Source organism: Olea europaea, chromosome 23 (assembly GCF_002742605.1).
Source record: "Olea europaea var. sylvestris chromosome 23, O_europaea_v1, whole genome shotgun sequence".
Classification (NCBI taxonomy): Eukaryota; Viridiplantae; Streptophyta; class Magnoliopsida; order Lamiales; family Oleaceae; genus Olea; species Olea europaea.
Window position 1 is genome coordinate 7,936,962 of NC_036259.1, and position 26,665 is coordinate 7,963,626.

Consider the following 26,665-nt stretch of genomic DNA (forward strand, 5'->3'; position numbering starts at 1 on the left):
TTTCGAAAGTTGATTAAGACTTACTTTCCAAAAAAAAAAAAAAGTTACGATAGTAAAAAAAATTAATTTCAAAAATATGTTTAGTGAAAGACAATGTTAAAAGTAACTTTTACTTCTTTTTAATCATGCATTTTAGTAGTTTCTTAGTAAAACTAAGATAATCAGAAGTGCTTTTTGAGCTGGTGCTACACTATTTAGCAAGAAGTACTTTTTGAATTGGCGCTACATTGTTTTGCACTTAAGTAGACATTCAGATTCTTATCTTATTTACATCGTGGATAAAATTTTGCACATAGGCAAGCATTTTAACCATATTTACATTGAGGATAAATTATCTTTAGCGAGTTACACACTCTTTCATGGATCAATTATTCCTCAGTTTTTCTCCAAGCCTTTTTTGCCGAGCATTTCGTGTAAAAATTCATGTATAATGTGAGTGGCATTAGACATTAGAGTTGGGAACATCATGAAAAACTAGAATTTACATTAGTTGGATTTTTTTTATTTTGTGATGTAAAATGGAATACGTGTTTCTCTGTTTTTATATTCATCTGATTTTAGAATGTAGTAAAAAAACTGAAATGAAACAGATATCGAATAGCTGAAATGGCTTGTTTCTTTACTGAAAACTTCGATTCACACCCTCGAACGTCAAATTAGGGGTATCCAAACACACATAGACTTCAGGACTTGTTTCAGAGAGATGAGCACTCGCACGATGGTCATCTTATAGGAGAGATTTACTTCAATGCCAAAGACAGAGGGTTGTTGGCATCAGCAATCTTGTTGTTTGAGTCCCTGGACAAAGGCTCGAAAGACCTTATTATGATTAGCGAAATCCTTTTCAACTCCGTCAAATGTTTTCACTCCTTTCCCCCATCAGTAGCTTTGAGTAAGCACCAAGGGCAAATTTACTTTCAATTAGTGTGACCTCGAGTCCATAATCTTCAAAACTGAGGTTCTAGGTCTTTTTGTGATGGAAACAGTCAATGTAAATGTTACATTGCACACCGTAACCATCAAACTACTTAAAATTTTAATGTCTACATTGACGATTTCCGCCATATAGGGTCGATTCACAGATTTAAATAAGCTGAGGTACTGTAACCTCAATTTTGCAGGTTAGGACCCAAAATTATGCTACCTTTAAAGTTGGGGAGTTCAATCCTACATTCTCTATAGATTTTAATTTATTTCTTGACATTTTTAGTGGTTGAGAGAACATATACACCTAGGACGTGCTCCAGATCATGACTGTTTCTTTAGTACCAAACATGCTACAAAGGTAATCGAACAACAGAGAATTTCCAGAGGTGCCAAAGAAAAATACAATTACAGGGGAATCTCAGGTCAACTTGCACTCAAGGAACCAATACATAAACATGCAAGCACCATTTTGTTTGTACAAGAAACGGAATTTCAGTGGAATGATCCAAATGTATCATCAGATTTTATTGCAGAATTTTTCAGTAGTGTTATAACCTTTGGATCAAGGCCTCGGTAAAGATTGCCTTCTCTGAGTCTCTCAAAGTAGGAAATCTTCAATCCATTATTTCTTGCAATAGGAGAGCGAATCCAACCTGAATTCCTCTTTGGTGTACCAGTCATTATGACAGCTGTTCTGTCATTTGCAAAGTTCGCCAGAGGCACCATAGCCTCAGGTTCTGTGGCCGATGAGGCGTCTACCAGAAAAATATGACTAAAATGTCCAGTCTTCAGTCCTTCAGCATACAGTCGAAAGCTACTGATGAAAGTGGAAAGGATTACCTGGAAATTTTCAAGTTCATCAAGACGAGGACACGAAAAGCACTCGACCTCTTCCTCATATGAGCAAGACCGAAGGATATCTAAGGGTACTCCATCCAACTCTCGAAATGCTGCATTGGCTCGAAACATACCAGACTTCGGAATCCGCTGCTGGAGGCCTCTCATTAGCACATCACATGTTTGGTTTAATGGTGCACATACAAGAATTCGATTTGATGGGGAACTTCGACAGATTTGGGCAACTGCTTCTGCAATTAATAGTCCAGGTTTTGACAATGCCTTTGTTTCAGTTACAGATATTGGGCCCTCAATGAGGTAAGGAGGTGAGCCCTTGAGGCTTAAGATGTGTTGAAGAGAAGAAATTTGCTGCTTATCGAGTTTGGGGTCAATAAACAGTTCCATGGAGGTAACATTATTTTCTGGAATGGACTCGGGGAAGAGGAAGTTTCTACCTAAGGATTCTGAAGCAACTGCGATTGCATGGTGTGCCCGCTTTAAACAAACTCTATTGAATGAAAATTTGACATCGTATTTGCGGTCTGATTGATAATGAGCGTGAAAATCATCTCCAAATTCAGCCAAGAGCATATTTTTCCCCACTAGACGATAGAAACTACCCTGTTTAAGAATACGATGACAGTGAGATTAATAAGACAGGAATGAATTACATTTACTAAAATTCAATACTAGACAATCTAATGTATAAGGAAAATCTTGTGAATATAAGATTCGAATATATACTTCCATTGCAAACAGATCCATGAAAAGAGCTAAATGACATTCAATTACTCCGGAATAGCCATCTGATTATGTGAAGAGATTACTGAATTCAATTGGGATGGAAAGGAGAAAATAAAAACCATATAGCTAATGAAAAGTTATACAGTCAACATGTTCAACAAGGAATTTTACAAATTTCTTATATAATAGCTAGAACCCTAGACAGTGTGGAAACTCAATATGGCTCCTAAAATTCTAGAATTTACTCAGTAATGTACAGAATATATTCTGATCCACAGAGGAAAACATGAGGAAGAAGGGATGTTATTCAACTTGTTCAAAAAGGAACAGTAGACAGTTCTAATATACTAGCCAAACCCCTAGACAATGTGGAACCACAATAGGGCTTCTTATAATTCAGGAATTTACTCAGTAATGCATGGAATATAGTCTGATCATCATTTTTGAGGAAAAATGAGGAACAAAAATGCGCATAAGGCCTTGACTAAATTGCAATAAACCAATATGTTGAACATCAATCATCTAACGTTCATGTGTTCAATTTTTTTTTTTTTTTTTTTTTTTTTTTTTAATTGCCTGGAAAGAGAAAGGATCAAGGATCAAGGATCAAGGATTAGATCTTGGCTGAACCAGGTGTAATAAATTAAATAAATAAATAAAATCAACTTTTAGTGGGTGAAGTGGCGAATTTGGTTGGTTCATGTTACAGGATATAACAATAAATCTGTAGGATCGTGTACTTAATTGTAGGGATTGGCATAATTATAGGGATTCCTAATTAGCATACCTTCCTAATATAGACTTCTTAATACACACACACACTCTCTCTCTCTCTCTCTCTCTCTCTCTCTATCTCTCACACACACACGTGTATCTTTTCCTATGATTAATGTTAAGAAAATATCCTCTCTCTCAATATCAGTTCAGTAGTTATTTTACCAGTTTCAAAATTTCTGGTTTTTACTATACAATTGGATTGAATTTCAGACCAGTTCTTAGTTTTTCTAGTCGGACTAGGCTTTCCGGTTCTAGTCTGCTTTTGATAGTGTTGGTTCAAAGAGGGGTGAGTAAGTTCAATTATTTTTCTCAAAAAGTTGATGATTTAGTTACTATCTTGAGATGTGAAATGATTCAAACATGTCAGGATGATTGATGTTTTATGGTTTAGTCTATGAGATGACCAGTAGCTAAGGTTCATCAATTGTTTTACTTTTCTCTGTTTTAATTCCCATTTTAGATAACTTAAGTATAAAACAGTACTTTGACATCATCAAAGTGAAAAGCTGAACATTCTGTTCGAAATGGCTTCTTAGTTTAATACTATAGCCTCCTTGTTTCTTGACATTAAGGCTTGGTTGAATATAGCAACAAATTTTAAATTGACAACACAAGAATCAGCTTTACTACTGTGATCCTGTAGATTCAGTTGATAAAAAACTGAGGCTTACCTGAAATTCTTTGCCTTTCCCATTCGAAAGCCTTACTGAGATGAAGTCTCTAGATAACAGGAATGGCCGGTTTGTTCCAACCTCAAATGTTACAAATATTTTTTTATCTTTTTCCTTATGCTTATACCTTGAGAGATAACCGATCTTGAAAAGGATTTCAGCATTGTGCAACTCCAGATTTACATTCTTCATCTCAAACCCATCCCATTTCTGATCCAAGAAAGCAAATTGAAGATATTATGGTGGTACAACAATGTTAATTCTCTACATATAATGAGCACACTAGTAGGTACCGAAGTCAGAGTTAAAGAATACAAAAAAATCCCTAACAAAAGGAATACAGTGATTTCAAGAATCCATAAAAATATAGAGCTTCTTTGTTTGTTTTTATTTCAAGGATTAGGGTTCTGAACATTTATCTAGTCAGAAGATTAAAAATATTATTTGAGCAAGTAAAAAGCACAAAGAACAACTACCGACTACCATCATTTTTTGGTACTTTTTATTGAGTTTTAGGGAATGCAGAGCATCGATTGAGGTAGGATCACCATTTGACAACACTTCACTGTAAATAAATAAGATTCACGATTTGAACACCATAAAATAGGGTGAAGACTTAAAACCAGATACTGTGATTATGAGCTAAAAGAACTTCCAGCAACACGAGAGTTTGGTTTGTTACTAGAAAAACTCAAGCCAATAAAGGAAACTGAAAATTCTGAATCGAAGCAATTAACATAAATTTCTTAAGTCTAAAACTAAATGATAAAATTCTTTCTGACTTAAATGAAAGATTGTGTTGTTACTCTCTAACATCTCCCTTTAAATTGGGTTGGGTCCAGTGACCCCTACTTATGCAAAGAAAGTTTAAGAAACAAGAAGAATTAAATGGGCAAATTACCCTCTCTTATTTTGTACTAACTCCGTCGCAGGCTTGTTACTATTTTACACACAAATTAAGAAAGGACAAAGATATTTGTGCGCACACATTTGTACAGAATGTTTTACTCACTCTCACATACACTTGTGAGTGTAAGTAAACCATTTTGTACAAAAGTAGGTGTATATCTAGCACTCTCTAGAAAGAAAATGTAATTTAATATAGTTGGAAATATAAATTTTTCTTACATTTTTCCTAATATACCCCCACATTAAATAATGATTTAAATAGGATTATTTTATATTTGTTGATAACAAAAATAGGGGCATATTAGAAAACAAAAAAAATATATATCTATACTTTCAATAAAAAAAGTGGTCTATAATTTGGGACAGTCAGGATAAAAATAAAAAAATATGGGATGGAAGTAGTATTTTCTAGAAAAAAGGTCATATTTAATCAAATACAAGGCACAAGGAAGATCAAAACTTTGTACCCTCAGAAGGCTATACTTTACAAAGCAGAACATATTTGGACCGTCACGAAGCTCTTTATTTCTCTTGCACTTCCCTTTTTCCCTGAATTTGTATACTAGCATTTTCGTAGCATAATAATGTACTTTATCTTTGAAGTTTGAGAGACATAAAAGATTTGATCCTGCTACATTATAACAATTATAAACAATAACATAACATGGCAATTGAAGCTATATGAAAAGTGAATAATCACCTCAAGGTAACAATCCTCGGCATAAAGTAGAGCATGGAAGTAATTTTTGTACGTCGACATAGACAAAGGCTTCTTGAGCACTCCCGGAACAATTTCTTTTTCAATTGAACTTTTGATGTCCTCCGAAAAAGCATAGGTAGATGAACCCTCAACCAATATATAACTAGTTGTTCCCTGCTGATATGTCAGAGCTGAGGTCGGTAACAAGGTTGGCTTTGTGGATAGTGGACGTGGTTTTGGTGAAGGAAATCTCTCTAACAAAGATGATGCCGATGATGACTTAGACAAATGCAATGCAACAGGAGATTTAAAAGAAGACTGAGATTCTCGAAAAGTAGCTGAAGATACATTCTCGGGTAATCCCTTTCCCTTCTGACAGCCATCAATTGATTTCTGTGGTTCCAAAGGTCGTGTTGAAACTGGTTTCATGGAAGAAGATGATGATGATGATGAAGTGACTGGAGCCGAACCTTTTAAGTTTTCTAACAAAGAAGATGATGATAGAGGTGACCTGGACGAATGCAATGTGATGGGGAATTTAAAGGAAGACTGAGATTCGTGGGAAGAAGCTGAATTTACATTCTGGGCTAATCCTTTTCCCTTTTGAACCCCTTCAATTGGCTTCAGAGGATCGAAAGGTAGAGTTTGAACTGTTTTCATGAATGATGATGACGAGGATAAGGAAGAATCTTTCAAATTCTGATCACGATGAAATTCATAGGGCTTGTTTACCTTTCTCTCCGGATTATGATCTCTCTTAATTACATTCGAATGATCAATATTATTCTTTCCAGACTCTATTGACCTATAATTGTACTCAACAATTCCAGGTGACTTAACTCGAATAGAACTTTGGAAAATGGTCTCTTGGGACTGAATGGATGAAGCATTCGAAGAAAGATGATTATTTTCATTGTGAAATCTTGCTGCATTGGTGGTGGCGGTGTTGGTTGGTCGGAATCTAATCCACTGGAGTTTAGAACAAATGTAAGAAACAAAATCATTATCACGGCCAGCAATTTCAAAATATCCATACCGATTCCTTTCAATCTCAAGCTTATCCTCTTCCTCAGAGCAAAGAATACACTGTAATATATTAAGAAACCCCATCTTTTCTCCACCACTTAGCTAAATCCTAGTATCAGCACAGCCTACACAACGAAAAATGAAGAACAAAAATTAGTCGAAAAGGAGTGAGGAAATTGGCCACACTCCAAAATTTGTCAATAAGTAACTGGGAATATTGATAAATTTGAATCTAAAAATCTCAGTATTAGATCGGCCTACGCAGGGAAGAACGAAAATCACTCGAAAAAATAGTGGGGAAATTGATCACACTCCAAAATTCGTAAATCAGTAACTGGGAAATGTAGCATAAACATACACTTACACATTTGCCTCCATGAATAGGCCTTTATGTGCAGCGGTGCGATCGTCCGTGTTTACCAGAAGGGCGTGGGCATACCTGAGAATTTTCCGATGTCTATCCCAGGTAGGATTGAGCTGAGAATGAAGAAATCAGCAACTTGAACAGCACAAATGAGGAGTAATTCTATGATCCTATTAAGACTTAAAAATGGATTTTCAAGATTTTAGCAGTAAATCGGTGAGCCTGCCTGCGTGTATCTGAGAAGGAAGAGAGTAAAGTGGAGACAACGATATGAATACTGAAGAAAAGAAAGACTTTCGGAAGACTTCATAGTTCCAACAGCCAATAATATCTCTTCTTCCCTTACGTTCTTCGTGCATGTTTGGCTAAGAAAACTCAACTTGTAAGTAAAGTTACTTATAGGTAAATAATTATGTTTTTAAATACATAAATTTTTCATTTGTTCAAATTAAATACTTATTTTGATAATAAAATAAATCACTTTTAATGATAAATTATTTTTCCAATATGTACTAGAAATTAATAGACACACACATGCTTTCTTAATTCAGTGTAAATATGTCTCCAATGAACATTCAATCTCTAGAATAATAGCATCAGATTCAGCTGTTGCTTTGTGTGCGATGCATCAACAAAGGTTTATGAGGCGGACAGAACATAAAGTGTGGTTAGTAGGTATTATAAACGAAAGCAATATGATTCAATGATTCAAATGAATGAATCTGATTGTTTAGAAACTTCTACTTGTTGAGTCAAGCTCGTTGGGGGTTGAGATGAATAAATTTTAAAAATAAATACTCATAAGAAAGGACAAATTCGATTTTAAATCTAGTACTTACAGTTCCTATTCAAGAACTAAGAATCGACTTGGACCAAATTGATTTTCGATTTGATTCCTAATTTATTATTTTGGAACTAGGTCGAAACATTTGATCTTGGTTCGATTTCAATTTGGCAGGTTTGATTTTAGCTAAAATGTACATCCCTACATGAATGGTTGAATAGTCAACCTGATTCGATCTCTTATATTGACTGGCCAATCCATGAACCCATGAAACCTCGATCGAGTTAAGCTGATTTCGATCCATTTGTTTGAGCTGGATAATCCCGACTCTAGGTTGCATGTCCATTTTGACACCATGAGCCCACACATGAACATGTACCAATGCGACTACTTGATTGAAAACACTTGTAGTCCTAATATGCGTTTATCCACTTCGGTCACCAAACTTTTTTTTTCTCAACTTAGTCAGTGAACTTTAGTTTCTGTTTCATTATAAGCACCTCAAATTAACATAAAGGCTCACATCTAAACTTAGCCATACGAAAATTTCTGCCAAATTCTTTCTTTTTAAAGCAAAATGGAATCCACTAAAACAGATTGCCACGAACTGGTGACAATAAAATTAATGGAATAAAATCAATCCAATGAGAAGTGCCAATAACTAAATGAATAAAAAAGGGTACAAAGTGGGCTACTCTATTCTTGTCATGGGAAATAAAACAACCAGAGCTACAATTGACGTCGCCTAATAAAGCTACAATTCTCGTCTTTGAGAGCCATGACTAGCTCTATTCAATCCGCGCTAGTTGACGTAGAGCGCAACAAGTGGATATTCGAGTCCGAATACCCCTCCATCAGAAGTACTAGCAGCTTCATGATTTAGATCACCATTCAACAAGCACTTAGATCCACTTCTATAAATGTAAATTCCTTTTGGGACGCGGTGCATAATTGTATCTAATGAAATAGCCAAAATCTGCTCTTGATCAGATGAGACAAAAATTCTCTCTATAGTTCCAATTTCCCATTCCCCAACATATGTATTCAAATAAGCTACATTATCTACCTATTCGAGGCAGCGTTGATTGGCCAAATAGGAGGTTTCGATAACCCCAAATGCGAGATGACCAATGCTGGTAGGTCTACGTCCATTCTAGATTTCGAGAGAAGTCCTAAGGAAAAGACTTTGATGGAACTATGTTCTCAACATACGCTGTAGTCTCGAAATTGTGCTACAGGTACAACTTATTTCACAGCATTGTAGACAGCCCTCTCACATGGAGGAGTGGGGTCACGATTAAAATAATCACGAGCCCCACATTTTGTGAGAGAGCTGTCAGATAAAGTGTACAGCATGTACTGTACACTTATCATTTTCCGAAGTCTCGAGGGTATATCCCTAAAATGATAAAAAACTTGTCATGGATTTAACCATATTTGATAAAGTTTTGTCTCCTCTCTCAAATACCATTTTGTTGGGGGTGTCCATTTGCACCTCGATTGGATACAATCACATATTCTGACGGGTATTTCCTAAATCCGTGTACAAGGTATTCATGACCTTAATTTGATCGAAATGTCTTGATATTTTTCTCCAAATGTTTCTCAACCTTTGTACGATACTCTTTGAACTTTTCAGATTTTTGAACTTTTATACTTCATTAATATGTACTCATTAATATGTACCTGTATCTCGAGTAATCATCCATAAATTAGACAAAGTACTCGTGATCGCCTATCGCAGTTGCACTCGTAGGACCACATATATAAGAACTGATTATTTCTAAAACATCATTGGCACGATATTCTTTAGCTGAAAAGGATCTCTTGAAGGCAAGATTCACAGATTAAATATGGTTCCACCTTTAAACCATTTAGAACCCATCTTTTTTCAACTTTTTATTATCTTATATATCCAAGTCTTAAATGTCACAAAAATATTCATTAGCCGAAGATAATATTATGTTATTGTTCCAGTAGTATTATAAATTACACTAGTAGTTGAGTGTAACATATGGAGATAGATATCAATCAAGCCAAACTGGAGATTATTATCATATAGTGACATAGACTAATAGAAGATTATTGTGGATAGGCCACGACCAATACTTTTCTGTCATGTTGGGCCTAGACAACGGAGGTCTCCCAATCGACACCTTTCATAATTTATTTGATTTATTTTTGGAATTAAAAATAAAATATTCTCGTGTCGACCATAAGCTTAACTAGCTAGACTCTACATAACCATATCAAATCTAGGCTAGACCCTCGATGTCATGTGACGAGTAATTCCAGACGCGAACGGTTAGACCATGTTTCAACACTATGGTGATGGTACTCGAGAAATGGACCCATTCAGTTAGTGAAAGAACAATTATCTATGAATTCATAGAAAGGTAAAGGAAAAATCTACGAATTTACGTACACAAAATTTATTGAACTCCATAAGCAGAACCCGAATCCTAGAATTTGTTCCTTTCCTCCAAGAAACTTCCGACCAATTCTCTTTTATATAGCAATGTCAATCACTTTGATCTTTTCATCCAAGAAACTTCCTACAATGTTCTACCAGCAATTTCAAACGCAAGTTAAGATAAAATGATTTGTATATCCCGTAACAAAAAGGACAACCTTAGATTTTTTTTTCCTCGATGATTGAAAACCACCACCTTCTACCGTCTACCTCCTATATATACATATATACACACATACAATTGTGCTACATATACATAATAGTTTACATAATGATTTACATATGCATGATATAGTAAAATATGATTGGATCAACATTTTTTCAACCAAAAAAATTCCCTATTCTCTTTTTGACTCATATTCTATATATAAATTATTATATAACTCCTTATATACAAGTAGCATTATATATGTAATGTCATCTTCATTGTTGTATATATTACTATATGTATATATGCAACACCTTCATGACTCTACACGATACGTCACCAAATAGAAATAGGAAACTTCAAAGTCCGTCTGACGTGTTTCTGCTTTAGACTCCCATACGATATGTTTCTGTTAAGTTGTGAAGCCTAATTACTATCATTTCGTGAAGCAATTTAGGAATTTGTAGACTTTTGAAATTCAATTTTACACTAATTTATCTTATAAACCGAGAGCTGTAAAAAGGAGATAAAGAGATGCTAGAGAAAATAAGAGTGCAAATTTTTATTTTTGTACATATATATATATACGGTTTTGCTACATGTACATAATAGTTTATATATGCATGATATAGTGAAATATGATTGGATCAACATTTTTCCAACCAAAAATAAATAAATAAAATCCTCCATTCTCTTTTTGACACACACACACACACACACACACACACACATATATATATATTGTAATCTTCATTGTTGTATATATAACTATATGTATATATGAAACACCTACACAATACGTCACCAAATAGAAATAGGAAACTTCAAAGTCTATATGATGTGTTTCTGTTTCAAACTCTCATACGACACGTTTGTGTTCAGTTGTGAAGCCTAATTACTGTCACTTCCCGAAGCTATTTAGGAATTTGTATTCTTGTAAAATTCACTTTTACACTAATTTATCTTATGAACCAGCAGCCGTAAAAAGGAGATAAAGAGAGGCTAGAGAAAATAGGAGTGCAATTTTTTTTGTAAACATTTTTATCATAGTAAATTACTTCAATGATAGGAGCAAACGTAGTCTCACATTAAGAAAACCCTGTAGAAATTTTGTATGTTATTGAATGTTTATTTTTCTTTCTTCAAGCAATCAGCGGAGTAGAATTATAGTTTATAATTGTCAAAGTTTCCTCTAAGCAGCATCCACCTAAAATGAACTGTCATTAAAAAATGGCTATGGAAAGCTTAGTATCTATGAGCTAATGTGGCTCCTTCAAAGAATTGTATCTATACCTGCACAGAAGATGAGATGGAGTTATTTCTGGACAAAACCAAGTCTTGATTTCATCAATTCCTGGTTCTTTTACGATGCGATTATCAACACGGACCAAAAAAAAAGCTCGAAGAAAATCAAGATAGCTTAATCGAGAAAGATATGCGAAAAGCATTCGAGGGTTTTGACTTGAATGGTGATGGCTTGATTTCGAGCGAGGTACTTCAGAATGCACTGTCAAGATTATAGGGTTATTTGCAGAATTTTAGAAAGCTGTCTATGTTATTCTTTTCCAACCCTGCTCCCTGTCCCGGCTTGGGGACAGGGTCCGGGACAGGTGGCTTTATTCTTTTCCTTATATGTTGAGCAACATGTTTATTGGCAGTTAGACCTTTTTTCCTCTGTTGCTGATCTTTGATGAAGACTTTTCTCTTCTATTATAATTAATTGAACATTTTACTATTTTTTCTTGATTTGTTCATCAGCCTATGTACGACGATGTAGTAACCGTGGTTTTGCAGTTGTCCTCGAATAGACTAAACTATTCTTACTAATAGTGTGCTAGGCTCGCGCTAAGCTCGATATCAATAGCAACTCTTGAACGACCACAAACGTTGTGAATTTCAACATGTCGCGCCTAGTTGATCTGAATTTTTTTTTTCAAAAAAAATCGATATTTTTGGTTCAAACTGGTAGGCCTAATAAAGCACGAATTAATTGTTGATGGTGGACAAATGATGATAAGTTGGATTTCGCTCTATTTTATACCATCAGCAAAGTTGGTCTACATGACGAATTTACGTTCAAAATGTGAACCATGGCCATTTCCAATTGTGTGCGGTGAAGGGAAATAGAATAATGAGTGAATGGGTAGCTCACTCTTCAGAGTCCTTGGGGCGTGTCCAGACCGCTTCTTGGAATTGTCATTTTGGTGATTATTTATCGATCACTGGTATTAAGCATTGATCTCAGTTGCTATTACATGATATTAAATGATAAGTTCATTTAATTACAAAGTAACATGACTCATTTAATTGAACATATAAAATTTAGCCACTTAAACTGGTGCCAGATAAAATTATTCTTATTTAAATACAATCCCGTGAAGTCGAAACATCAAAATCTAATTTGAATCGACTTCCTCTTTACACACTTCCGCTTTACACAATCCCTCTTTAAGTGAGAAAAGTTTTATTGGGATGATTTTTGCAACTTAACCCTCTTTGGTTCTCATTATTTTAAAAAAAAAAAAAAAATAAAGAATTTGAATAGTATTTTTAGAGAACTTGTGGTTAAAAAGTAGGGAAATTTTGAATTTATGTACTCAATATTTAATTGTGTGAATGTTTTGTCGAAAATGATTCTGTAACAAAATTTTCTTTTGAAACAATGAACACCAAATTGGGGCTTAGTAAGATTATTAACTCAGTTAATGACATGTGGTAATTTGTGTCATAATTAGTTTCTACTCCACTTAGTATTATAATTTGGAGAGCGTCTATAAATTTAGAGAATAAAAATTTAGCTCTTAATCTTACCACTCGAAAATGAAAAAAAAAAATTTATTATTTTCTCTATTTTTTATTTTAACTAACTTTTGTTTATATTATTATATTGTTTTTCTGCATTGAAAATTTAAATACTTTGAATGTATTTAATTATAGAGAGTGAGGAGAGGAGAGCCAAACTTGCTCTTTATATTAAAATGTTAATTTAAAAAATTTCTTTGAAGATGATTTTAAGTGCCGACTCTTTAAACTAAAGAGCATCTCATATTTAAAGAGTATTTTAAAGATACGCTTTATCTCTTATTTTTTTCAAATTACTTATTCAAAATGATGACACCAGTCATTAATGTCAAATCTTATTTTAATTTGTTATCCTCTCTCATTTTTTACCGACTTTAGTTGTTAATCTTCTTATTCTTATTATCAATATATTATACGCCTCATATGAACATGAAACCAAAATTCATCAAATTACTTCTTTTATTCTCTTTTTTTAACAAAAGGAATATACATCATTAAATTGATAGCGATTGTTTTGCCAATTAATTTGTCAACAAATTTATTAAATTAAATAAAAATCAATTAATCCTCACATACGTTGTTTTCATTCTGTCTCATCCATTATACAAAATATGGTATTTCATAATGTTTTCTAAAAGGTTGAACCCCAACCTTGAGGGCCCTCATGGCTCCGCCCCTAAAACTTTGCGAGGGAGGTAAATCGCGAGATGTGTCCCAACATGTCAGGGAACAAAAGCTGTTTGTATACTGCGTCTACAAGGAGTCCAATTTCATGTCTCAGGAATCAAATCCCCACACTGTGGCTGTTAGCAAGGCATGAGATAACCTCACTCCTATCCTTTGCACCACTAGGCTATGCCCCATGGGGCTATTTCATAATGTTTTCTACCATCAATTATAGGTTGTTTAAGTAGAGAAGACATGTTTTTTATTGGATAAATTAATTAACTGGTTGACATATTTATAAATAAAATAACTCTATAGTTTCTTTTCTTGTATAAATGGTTTTGGCAGAAATTCTATTTTCATAATTGATGCTTTTCTTTTACGTGTAAGTCATAAAATCTTTGGTTGGCTGAAAATAAGGAACATGAGAAAAAAAAGGTATATACAAGGATGAAATGACGAAATTAATGAAAACTTGAATTCCACGGCATTATTGCTGTTGATAAATAAAGAGTATAAAAGAAGTAATTTAATGAATTTTGGTTTCACTCTTAGTTCATATGAGTTGTATAATAATATTCCAACAAAAAATAGGAAGATTAAAACTAAATTTAATGAAAAGTAAGAGATGAAATCAAAGTAAAATAAGGGTCTGTTTGATTGCAAAAATGGAATTTGAGTGGAAAGAAAACGAATTCCATGTGAAAAATGTTAAAATAAAAGTATTTTTTTATGTTCGTTTAACTTTGTTTTATGTGAAAATTGTCAGTTAAAGAAATAGATTTTACTGGTATTGGAGATGAAATTTGTTTCCATTGCCAAAATAAATAAATAAAATCATCTATCTTTTGGTTTTATTTAACTTTGTTTTACATGAAAATTGTCAATTAAAGGGAAATTTTTTTTTACAATAATTTTTAGAATTTATTTCCATTGTCAACCAAAAAAAAAGAAGAAGAAGAAGAAAAATGGCAGATCAGCCTAGAAATCAAGAGAATGTAGCAAACCAAGAAAACCAAAAAAGAGAATTCCATGGAAAAAATTGTTGTCAAACATCATAAAAAGTGGAAGTTGGAAAATGAATTCCATTTTCCATGGAATTGGGTACCTATCAAACAAGCCCTAAGATTTAAACATAATAATACTTGTCGTCATTTGAGCGCGTGAGTTGAGATCGTTCTATCAAATTTTAACGTAGAGATACATTCTTTTATATTTTATCACAATTTGATGACAAAAGTGAACATATTCTCGAGCCTTATTGTTTACGACAATATATGTTATCATGTGTATGATTTTCAAAGACTTGTCATCAAATGCTATTGTTTTAGATGGTTATTCTTTTTATCCTCATTCTTAAAAATTTATTTGAACTGCAGAATTTAAAAAAGGAAAAAGAAATTAGAGGTAGAACCACTTATTGAAGGAGTCTATTACTATAAAACCCAAATGTTAATCTTCATAAGAATTCTTTGCAAAATGATGATTTTCAAGCCCCCTCTAATTTCATATGATTCTTGTAGTTATTGATAGTTTTTCAGCATGCTTAAATTAATTACAAATATTTGAATCAGGTCAATTCAAGTAATTTATCATTCATTATCAGTACTTGAACATGACCTAATATATGGTGATAGGCAATAGAGGTGTAAAACTGATTGGACACGATCAACACTTTTTAGTCATCTAAGCTTAGCCCCAGCCAAATTTCACCCCGTATGGAATCTAGGCTAGACACTCGACATGATGAGTCGATTGAGACTCGAACCCCAGCCAAATTTCACCCCGTATGGTGATGGCTCTTGAAGAATGGATGGATTAAACAAATATTCAAAGACTACCCATTCAGGCCGTCAAAGAACAATTATCTATGAAATCAAAGAAAGACAAAGGAAAAATCCAGAGAAATCTATGAATTCATTTAAGAGTAGAGCCAGAATGCTTAAATTCCTAGAAGTTTCGTTCTATAATCTCAATCACCAAAGTCTTTTTCATTTAAGACTGTCAATGAATTTGTTCTCCTTTGCCAAGAAACTTCCCATCACGTCAACCACAAGTTAAGATAAAATTGATTTGTATATTCCGTACAAAAAAAGACAACCTCATATTCTAATCTCAATAATGGAAATGGACAATCTTCTACCTGCTATATATTTGCAGCAACCTCAAGCATACAGAACCAAAAACACGACACGACACAACACAACACAAACATAAGAAATTCGATACGACATGTTTTCTCTAAGTACCAGCCACTTGCAACGAATTTTCAATAAGCTCGACAAAAATGGCGATGGCAGGGTGAGTATCGACGAGTTAATGTGGCTTCTTCAAAGAATTGGCATCTATACATGCCGAGAAGATGAGTTAGAGTTATTGTTGGGCAAAACATCCCTTGATTTTATCGATTTCATATTCTTTTATGACTCGATTATTAACATGGATGAAAACAAACACAGGGACGATCAAGATAGCTTATTCGAGAACGATCTGCGTAAAGCATTCGAGATTTTCGACTTGAACGGCGATGGATTGATTTCAAGTGAGGAGCTTCAAATTGCATTGTCAAGATTAGGGTTATGGGATAAGCATTGCAACAGCCTGGACTCTAAAATTATTATCAATGTGTATGATACAAACTCCGACGGCTTTCTTGATTTCGGGGAGTTCAAGAACATGATGCTGTTTGCACAATCCTAGGAAGTGTTATGATTTTCTTTGCAGACTTAATGATGTAAAGTTTGTACATATATATTTATCAGTGAATAACAATTATATCCATTCAACTCTAGTTATCATCATCATCATCATCACTGTGTCATTTGCAACCCTAATTCTTCCTTTGTAAATATGGAGTTTTGAGTATCAATAAAATACACACGTCTATTAACAACATGATGTTGTTTACAATAACCAAGGAAGTGATATGTTTTTCTTTGCATACTTATATGATGTCAAGTTTGAATGAATTATTGTAAATAATATGTTTATATCCCTTCAACTGTAGTTATTATCATCATCACTGTATCATTTGCAGCCCTAACTCTTCCGGGAAATGCTATTCTATCTCATTCTCCACCAGGCTCCATACAGAATACTCACATACAGGGGCCCACCCAAAAAAAAATTGGCTAAAAAAATACCCACCCCATCCCCCTGCATGCGAGTATTCTGTATGGAGCCTTGTAGAAGGAATTTTCCAACTCTTCCTTGTAAATATGAAATTTTGGTTTTCAATAAAATATATAAATATATATTAATTTCTCTACTTTCTTTTCATTTTCTCTCTGTTTTACATCAAAAATATTTATGACTTATCATATCCTTTTTTATTAGGTGCTTTAATGACGACCTCTCTAGTTGATTATCATTAAGTCATTTTTGGAAACATCCAATGAATTTAGAATAATGCTAATAATTTAGAGTCAAAATAATCGATGATATGTGTCAGTATCATCATCGATACATTGTCCAATATCTAAAAATGCATTCAAACTTCACGAAATAATGCTAAACCAATGTCACAAACAAATGATCATCTAGACTTCAGATGAATGGCATCACGAATTTATAGGCAGAGTAATAAATCAAATGGAACAGATAAAAATAATTTATGCCGTCCAACCTAAATGTACTATAAATAATAGAAGCCAGTTGTGCAGTCAAAAAATAAGACAATATACATACAAATAAACATAGTTCAGCTCAGCTAAAACGTTAACCAGCTATACATAGACCAGAGCTTCCAAATCATCAAAACAAATTACTCACATATTGCTACTTATAAATCAACCATTGCTACTTATAAATAAACCAAGTTTCCATAAATCTTTATTTATAGGTGCAGAAACTTTCAGAAAAGAAGGCTATTTTGATGGATCAATGCTCACTCTAGACCATCCAAATAATTTCTGCTCACTTAAAATGACCTATTAGGTTTAGGAGATGAGGACTTGGCTTTTGCAAAATCAACCAGATCTTTGAACAGTGCATCTTCAGTAGAATTTTCCCGTCGGGTATTGGCTGGTGATTTGATAGAGAGATTCTGAGTTTGCCCGACTAAGCTGTCGTAAGAAGAACCAGATCCACTACTCGAGTGAGAGGCACCACGACCATAAGAGTTTTGCTCGAAAAATTGCTGTCTCTGGTTATACCTGGAAGGTGGAGGCGGGAGTGGGACGGGGGCAGGAACGTCCCAAGGAGCCGGAGGCAACTCATCAGAAGATTTGCTTTTTGGAACAGGTTCATTGTATGGGGATTTTGGAGAAAACATTGATGCTGTCGGATTTATCAAATCGTCCGGAGGGGAGGTGGACAACTTGGGTTTCACGTTAGGGGTTGAGTTTCGGCCATTAGACCGAGACCGAGCAGAAATAGGAGTTGATCCTGATCTTCCCAAAGACCGTTCTGATTCATAGAAATCCCCACTTAGATAATCCACCGTACCAGAGTCAGAACTAGTAGGTTTAGTTATTGATGGTGGAGGAACAATTGGTTTGGTCCAAGTGGGTTCACTCTTTCCAGCAATGGGCTTTCGTGACAGTCCTTGCAATGTATCCCTTGATGATCTGCAATGAATGCAGTAATGTAACATCAATACCTCATTCAAGAAGGGTTCGGAAAATTTATCAAAGTACTATTCGATGTTGTGTTAATAAGATAACAAAAATGTAGAGCGTACTTGCAGCATCAGTACCCGCGGCGCCTAGAAATGTACCTTTATGCAAATAACTTCTATTTATAATCCTGTTTCTCCTAGAACAAGAGTTGATTTTACAAGCTTTAGGTAGTTTTGATAACTAGAATTTTGATGTGATTAGTTTTAGACTTTTAGTATATTAGCAGCAGTTTCATAAGATTTAAGTTTTTTACTATGTAAAGAGGAACCTGTTATTTTCAATTTACACTCAACATTATTATTCTTGAACCTAAAGATTTCCTTGGTCACGTGCATCTTTAAATGCTTCGCCTAATCTCTAGTCAAAGAGGAAAGGCTAATCGAGGTTTTTACGGCAGTTATCTTAGTTGCATATTCTTGATGCAGCCCTTGTAGAATGCACAAAGTACGATAAGAAATGAATCCAAACAAGAAAGTAGTGTAATTAAGTTAACCTGTGTGCTAACTGAGCAATATCATCTTCCAACTCATCATCCTCGTGATTGACATTCATAAGAGGAGGTGCAACTGGAGTCTCTGTTGTCCCTAATGCAACTGTCAGGGTTCCTTTGGCAATTTCATCATGCTTTTTCAGAACGCGCTGCAAATTATCATTCAGTGCTAATCCCTTGCATAGAAGATCCTCATCCCTGAAAAAAGAAGCGACATTTCCTCTTAGAAACTTAATTAAATTCAAAAATATCAAAATACCAAGAAAAGCTGTATTCGTACGCAGTATTATTCACAAGAACTGTGACTCGTTTTTGGTATGAACGGCACTGTTCAACAAGGTCAGCGATCACCTCATCCTTTACACCCTGTGCCCAAATCCAAAAGGTTAATAAACAGTAAGTATGAATAATCTACAGCAGAACCATAGTTCCTCTTAAAGAAATCCTAACTGTTAATGAACCAAAAATATGAATAATCGACAGCAAAAACAATATTCTTCTTCCGAGAGAGCCGTGCTTTCAACTTAATTATAAAAAAATCTAATCTGCATCAAATTTGTCGCTCTCTGATCAATAGAAACAAGAAATGCCTAGAGAAGAGTTGAGAACAAAGTGGCGAATGGGTGCGTAACGTGTGGGAGTCTGCCGAACAGTTCACTTCAGCATTTCCTCCTATAAGATATTCTATTTATTCCTACTTCTATCAATAAAGTAAGAGAGAAGGTTGTCTTTCAAAGAAAAAAAGATTTTTGCCCCAGATACAATATTATAATGGGTTAAAAACACAGTTAGCCACCCAACTTAATGCATTGTTTCACTTTGGTCACCAAGGTTGTTCCTTGTTTAACTTTCATTTTTGTTGCAATTTAAGCATTATGTCTTTCTCCTGAACAACATAAAAAATGGTCATTGTTTATGCTCGTAAAGCATAAAAATGATTTATTGGGAGGGCCATAAAATTAATAGAGATACTAATGTGGCTAATGAAAAGAAATAAGTAGCATGAAAAATTATTAAGTGCATTGTTTTAATCCTCCAGGTGGACAAAGTCTTGTCATATATTTTTCCGAAGTAAGAAGAAGAATCTAAATCTTCTTCCCGAATCCCTCACAGCCCCCCTCATCCATCACCACTACTTCCATAGTCAATCTTACAAAGAGAAAAACGACAACACAATAAAATTTAAAAAAAATAAATAAATTATAACCTGACGATTCTTTGGATCCAAAGCACGAAGCATTTCCATCAAAACATCAGCAAGTCCCTCAGCATTTTGAATTTCTGACAAGCTGCACCATTGAAAAAATAAAATAAATAAATCTTATAATTAAGGACTGCAATCCATGTGACTATGGTAGTCATGAGCTTCTTTGCTTTAGTACTTAGAAGTATTAAGCATTACCAGCAGTACTAACTATTGGAATAATGACTTTCCATTTTATTCCCTTGCCAATTTATTGGTTTGAGCCGAGAAAATGGTCCAGTGAATAACTTTAGCATCAGGACTGAACAATTCATTGAATGTATTTAAACCAGCCCCATCAAAGTTCTTGTTAAAAAAATTATGCTTTTCAATCCTAAAAATGAAGCAATCTAGAAACATGTTTTGCTAAACTTTAAAAGTTTACTGAAGTAAATAAAAATTTATGGCCAAAGTTGGAAAATGGAGGAAGTTAGGCTAAGCTAAAGTTATAAAGAAGCAGCTTTTTTTTGAAAAGTGGATAGAGACATAATTCACAGAAAAGTTGAAAGTAATATTTATACTTAGCCACACATGTTGCATGCAGTTATTTACTTGGACAGTAAGTTAACAGTTGCTCTCAAAATTACTTGTTTTACTTAAAAGGAAGTCATCCAAACACACAGGGAAACAAAGCTCTAAATAAACTATTTACACAATAATTGTAGTCATATACAGTTTACACCAATCATCCCCACTAAACTCTCCACTTGCTAAGACAACATATTCAACCCTGGCAGTCGGAAAAAGCTGAAAGCATTTTTTAGTTTAGAAATAAACATCACGATGAGAATGTAACTATTTTATTTAAGTACATAAAGCTTTGTGAACCGATCAGTGCAATGCAAAAATTAAGGGAAAAGGATAAACCTGAGCCCAGAGGCATCTGACTGAAGAGAGGCCTGAACAGCGGCTTCCTCATATGCAGAAACAGAATACTCTATTGGATGTGTTTGTGGTGGGGTGAATAGTGGTACATGTTCCTCTCGAGGTGGGAATTCTACACCAGCAGACTGTCATTTTCAAACAGAAGTGAGTTCTTGAACTTTAATGGCGTGTTCATTCAGATGATTTAATAGCACCGGACAATGCTAAGGAAGAAAAAAGCTAAAATCTTATTGATTGCATTCTCGAGCCATATCTAACATTGTGTAACACAAATGCATTGAAGTTGGAGGGATAGAGTATACAACAAAGGAAGATAGAGTTATATCAGTCAAGCATCAAATACAAGGAAGCAAGTTAGATAAGATAATTTAATCGTATAATACAAAATCATGTGAAAATTAGAATGTAAACTAACACACTGCAGAGACCAGTTGTTACATGCAAAGTTAAAGCCAGTGAACTGGTAAAGCAAAAGGCATTGGTCTCTTGAAGGTCAATGGCATTATTAAGAAAGAAAACAAACTAAAATCTTGTTCATTGTAGTGTCTAGTATAGTCTAATAATATATGCAATGAGAGTTCTGAAAACGAAAAATAATTTACTCAATCAGAAAGCTCTCAGATCTCCCTCCCTCCCTTGCCCTCACATACACAACAAAAAAGCTTATACAAATGATCTGGCATGTATTTCTTTGCTACAATGTAAAGTATTTTCTAGAGGTCGTGAAAACTGATTTTATTCTCTTGTATTTGGTAGCATTTACTCGATTCCAGAATAAAAATTCTCCATGCATAATAGCATTTTAAAAATGAATTAAGTTTCTGGGCAAATCATTTTTCTGAACATAATTCCATCAATTTCCCAACAGTATAAGCAAGCACAAGAGTGATAACAATTTATCATGTACAGAACTACATTCAGACAGATATATGTAGCCATTGCACATAAATAAGCTCATAGAGCTGAACTCGTGCATGTTATTATATCTAAAAAACTATTTTTGGGCTACAACAGATGAGCATTTATCCTTTATGCACTTTCAAATTAGCTTCTTCAAAGTTTTCATCAGTGAGAGATAAATTTCAATGCATAACTTAAAGGGAATCATGCATCCACAGGAAGCTGAAAAACTGCCTCGACATTCAGCAAAAGCTTTAAGAGGAGAGAAAGAAGCCAATATATTTAAGTTAATATAATCCTTTTTTCAAAGCTTGTATGCTTCTTAAAAATTTGTATTCCAAGCAGATCCCTCAAGGTACTTAAATAAATATTTTGTAAAAAAAGGTTTTCCCAAAATTGAGATAAACAATAATGTAAGAACTGAACGGCATGTAACAAAAAATTCCAACCCAGCTTCTTCTTTTCAAACTCAATTTATTTGTGTACGCAAATACCAAGGAAAAGATGCCTGAAGCCAATAAAAGCTAGGGCGCATGTATTAGCAGATCAATGATAAAAGCTACCTCAAAACACAGAAAAACCATTGACATGAGAGAGGGGGGGAGGAGAGGAGGTAGTAAAGCTCATTTAACAGTTCTTTCTATATTGAATGTATCTATCATCTGTTTTACAAATCTTAAAATACAAATTGATGCTACTGTAATTGTAATGGAGAAAACAATATTTCTCCTTTAGACATGTTACCTTTTGATGGAATTCTATCAACAGGAATATAATATCAAGGTATAGTACTAACAGCATGAGCTAATAATGATTATATAAATGAAATAACAGAAGGTTGCAAGTAAATGTCAATCTTCTTTAAGCAAATAGAGATAATGGCATATAAGCTCAGTTTTACAAATGAAATGTGACTAAGCTTTCACTGCAAAGAGTTTAATGAACTTTAATTATAAAATATAATTGGGCCGACCTATAAAAAGCACAAAGAGATGTAAATTACCTTCAGCTCATTATAGGCAGCATAATATTGGGGAAACCTTCCCCTGGGTCCCCCAAAGGCTTCTTGCCAAGTATCTATCAAGATTAAGATTTTCTCCCTCACATTTAAATCAGGCTGCAAGAGTATAATTGAACGCAATACATAAAAGGTACATTAGGGTCTCGAAGGGTAATAACAAAAGATATCAAGAGCAAAGATGATACCTTCTTCTTCACTATTTTGACCATTTCACGTAGAATATCCCGCTCGATGATCTGCTGAAACAGATTCTCCCCACAATTTTTGGTAAGAGTCTCCAGAACCTAGAACGAAACATGTTTGTAAGGATAGACTTTGCACAATTGCCTTATAAACCCTTTTATCCACAGAGTAGATATTACTTCAAAACTTGACCAATGTTGCCATCAACCTTCTCTTGTAAGTATACCTTTCCTGAGTCTACATAGTAAATCTTGAAAAATGTGCTTTGTACAGGTTAATGCTCTAGACTTATCAGGGTAAACATATCAAAGGGTCCATGTCTAAGAAGGGAAAACTGAAAACACTCACAAATAATGCAAGGAGCTGTATCTTAGGGTTTTTACTCCCCAATCTTTTCTTGAGTATCTTCAGTGCATCCTTTGCTTGCCTGTGATTTCAATTTCATGAGATTACGCAAAAATATCATTTACTTCAACCTTTGCAATACATATTAAGAGCATCTCCAAAATACTCTATATTTATAAAGAGCATCTTATACATAATAGAGAGCATATTTATATTTAGAGAGTAATTTCATTTATACACTCCAACAAACTCTCTATTTTGATTTTTGATTTTTATTTTTTTCCAATGAACATTTAATAATTTCTCCACATATTTAAAAAAAAAAATTTTATATATTAATGACCAATCAATTCAAATGTAATTTGAAAATTTTAAATTGTAGAGTATTGAAATTTGTAATGTATTAAATGCAATCATTGTACATTAAAAATAGAGAGTGGGTTTAGCTCTTTAAATTTGGAGAGTCAAACACACTCTCTACTTTAAAAAGTTAAAATAGAGAGTTTTTTGGAGCTCATTTTTAAGCATTGATTCTCTAAAATAAAGAGTATTTTGTATTTAAAGAGTCTTTTGAAAATGTTCTAAGAGACTGAAAGTACAAATATGAAATATGATCCAGCGAGTTCCAAATTTGACACTCGAATTCAAAATTCTAAGGGGAAAGAAAGCCTCGGAGCATGACATATACATTTCCTTGTTTTTATTAAAAAACAAAAAAAAAAAGGAATATCTATTAATGCTTAGCAAGATGGATATCTTGTAATATTATTCACTGACCCTACCTAAAATCACATTCTCGCTACTCACTCCACTTCAAATGTAATAAATCAACGATTTCCAAAACTTGTCCAGGGAGAAAAACAAATAGATGGCATCTACTTCTTGCATCAATAATAAATTAGCATCACCGGAAATCTATCACATCGAGCATGTTTTGTTAAGCTTAAAAGGGTTCGCTTAAAAGTTTACTTGTAAGGAATAAGTATAAATTCGTAAATTTTTTTAATTGATCAACATTAAAATAAGTATGTCTCGGGCAGTAAGGTAAAGAGTTTATTTCAAAATAATTAACTTTTGTTTAGTTAAAAATTAGATTATTTAAAAATAGATTAAAAGCATCCAAAAGTTACTAATTTTTAACCTTAGCCAAACATGCTCATTGTAATTAAATAAAATTTCAGGCCACACAAGTGAAAAATTCTCTAGCCGTTAAAAAGACTTCCAGGGTGCAATCACGACCTTAAAAATCAATATGCCAATAAAACTGCAACATCAAAGATGTGAATCATCTGGACTGGAAAAAACAAGAACCGCGAAGGAAAAATATACAAATCTATTCAAGTAAAAGTTACACGAAATGACTTGGAAAGGAAAAATAAACGAAACAATACCCAGGATCCATATTTATGACATCGCAAAGCTCTATGTTCACTGCCCAGTCTGGACCAATCAACGTGTCACTAGTTGCCCTCTCAGCAATAGCTGCCGCGTTAGCCATATTTGTCTGTTTTCTAATGCCGGTTCCTTTAACTTCCTAAAACAAACACAAACTCGACACAGTCAATTCACATCACCAATTAAATAACCCAGGTACCTGCAGAATACAGACTAACAGAACAGCTAAGAAATCCAAACAACAAAATCTTTTGAAGAATGGGCACACCCTTTGCATCATATAAGACACGAAAACAGATCTGACACATTTTCTAGCGCAATGGAATGACAACAGGAAAACCCAGAAAGAAACTGATAAATTTATGCTCAAATATACGCAAAATTACACTCTAGAATTATATATGATAATCAAGCAGCCTCAGAAGTAAAGTACGAGATAAAGCAAAACTTATAATTAAGAAACCAAGCTATAATTCTTTTCTCTTAGCAATAAATGCAAACCCGCTGATAATTTAAATTACGAAAAATCACCAAACGAATAAACAAAGTCATTAAAGAGAGTGACCAAAAATATAATTCCGACCCGCAAAATAACATCCAAGAAAATAAAGTCTCAATTCCAAAATCAATCACAGAGAAAAAAAAAATGAAACATCGATTCTTTCAAGCAAAGAAAGAGAACCAGTTCGCATAATCACAAGGATCAAGAATTAAAAGAATCAAATTCAGACAAAGAAAATACCAAAGCAGAAAAAAGTCAGGATCTTTAGAAGATCACCGGTCAGAACCACCCCACCGTCTAGTTTAGTTTATAGAGAGAAGAATATAATAGTATAAATATGAGAGAGAGAGAGAGAGAGAGAGGAATGAAGGGATTTTGCTCTATATGGGGTTTTGGTACGATGCCATCTTAAGCTTCAATCTTTTTACTGTTTGCAAGAATGAAAATTGACATAATATTATATAATATTATATAATTTTTTATTTTATTTTATTATTATTTTTTTTTTTAATGCGTCCAGGTGTTTGGAACAATGTTCGAAGAAATTACCATTCAAGAGTATATAGGTTCCATTCAATTCTTTTTTAATTTTGAGATGCCCAAAACTTTCAATTTAAGTACAATAAAGTCCTTTGGACCGAAATCGTGAAGAATTTCATGAAATGTGTCACTTGATCCACATATGATCATTTTGAATGGATTTTCTTAAAAAACAAGCAAAATAATAATAATAAATATATTAATTATGTTCTTTATCATTAAAACCACTTCCTCGAGTGGAGGGGATGAAAGCAATAAGGGATTATGGATAATGATGGAGATTACAACAGGTAAAAGGTATATCGATGGATCCTGAAAATGAATGTGATTTTTCATAATTAGTTTCCTTTTCTTCTTCTATTTTTTCTTTTTTTGTTTCTTTTTGAAGACATAAAAGTTATCAAAAAAAAAATGTATAACACTTCCTTCTAAAAGGACTTTACTTGCACCTATTGAGACTTTGAAGATCTCAAAATCCAAGAAAAATTAAATATTAAAAATGGTGACTCAAATGCTCCAAGTTATAAAGTTTGGAGGCCACTGCTGCAAATTTCCGTAATTACAATTTACACGACTAGGGGTTTACCATCCGTTGACCATATTCTATTGCATTCTTCGCTATAACCATTGGTCTGTCATGGGAGATCGTCACAGCCTTGTCGTTATATAATTCTTTGGCTTTGACTTTTTCGTTGTTTAACGACTAAGCAAATA

General features: G+C 33.8%; 3 protein-coding genes across 8 annotated transcripts in view; 1 reads left to right on the forward strand and 2 right to left on the reverse strand.

Annotated features, from left to right (window-relative positions):
* LOC111372274 (probable RNA helicase SDE3) overlaps positions 1 to 7,325 on the reverse strand; it is a 53,628-nt gene extending 46,303 nt beyond the window's left edge. Inside the window, exons 1-4 of one of the 4 annotated variants that reach the window (XM_022994520.1) lie at positions 7,031 to 7,325; positions 5,566 to 6,716; positions 3,957 to 4,166; positions 1,287 to 2,385 (exon numbers count right to left, since the gene is read on the reverse strand). In XM_022994520.1, coding sequence (XP_022850288.1) covers positions 1,420 to 2,385; positions 3,957 to 4,166; positions 5,566 to 6,675 — 2,286 coding nt within the window. In that variant the 5' untranslated portion in view covers positions 6,676 to 6,716; positions 7,031 to 7,325 and the 3' untranslated portion in view covers positions 1,287 to 1,419. Of the gene's footprint in view, positions 1 to 1,286; positions 2,386 to 3,956; positions 4,167 to 5,565; positions 6,717 to 6,949 lie in introns of those variants that run through there. The other 3 variants (XM_022994522.1, XM_022994519.1, XM_022994521.1) reach the window with 3 other exon arrangements.
* LOC111372275 (TOM1-like protein 4) lies at positions 1,485 to 25,806 on the reverse strand. 3 transcript variants are annotated; one of them, XR_002698738.1, is made up of 12 exons: positions 25,652 to 25,806; positions 24,906 to 25,048; positions 23,518 to 23,596; positions 23,172 to 23,270; positions 22,969 to 23,082; positions 21,048 to 21,190; positions 20,145 to 20,226; positions 19,218 to 19,303; positions 18,941 to 19,135; positions 17,703 to 18,396; positions 4,965 to 4,970; positions 1,485 to 1,496 (listed from the first exon to the last, which is right to left on the reverse strand). XR_002698738.1 is itself a non-coding variant. In XM_022994523.1 (10 exons), exons 2-10 carry the CDS (start codon positions 25,010 to 25,012, stop codon positions 17,748 to 17,750), a joined length of 1,554 nt encoding a protein of 517 aa, XP_022850291.1. In that variant the 5' UTR covers positions 25,013 to 25,048; positions 25,652 to 25,806; the 3' UTR covers positions 17,427 to 17,747. The 3 variants fall into 3 exon arrangements, 2 of the variants coding, with proteins under 2 accessions (XP_022850291.1, XP_022850292.1); XM_022994523.1 differs by lacking the exons at positions 1,485 to 1,496; positions 4,965 to 4,970 and having other exon boundaries at positions 17,427 to 18,396; XM_022994524.1 differs by lacking the exons at positions 1,485 to 1,496; positions 4,965 to 4,970 and having other exon boundaries at positions 17,427 to 18,396; positions 25,688 to 25,799.
* LOC111372277 (probable calcium-binding protein CML44) lies at positions 16,007 to 16,621 on the forward strand. The gene is made up of 2 exons (XM_022994525.1): positions 16,007 to 16,129; positions 16,288 to 16,621. Exons 1-2 carry the CDS (start codon positions 16,116 to 16,118, stop codon positions 16,526 to 16,528), a joined length of 255 nt encoding a protein of 84 aa, XP_022850293.1. The 5' UTR covers positions 16,007 to 16,115; the 3' UTR covers positions 16,529 to 16,621.
* Positions 25,807 to 26,665: the final 859 nt, after the last annotated feature.

What these genes read in the sequence shown, in the direction of transcription:
- LOC111372275 (XM_022994523.1), bottom strand. Translation starts at nt 25,012, where the DNA reads ATGGCTAACGCGGCAGCTATTGCTGAGAGGGCAACTAGTGACACGTTG. An exon ending in TCAGATGCCTCTGGGCTCAG is followed by an intron (nt 20,227 to 21,047) that starts GTTTATCCTTTT and finishes TCAATGGTGCAG; the next exon opens with CTTGTCAGAAATTCAAAATG. An exon ending in GTTCTTGTGAATAATACTGC is followed by an intron (nt 19,136 to 19,217) that starts GTACGAATACAG and finishes TTCTTTTTTCAG; the next exon opens with GGATGAGGATCTTCTATGCA.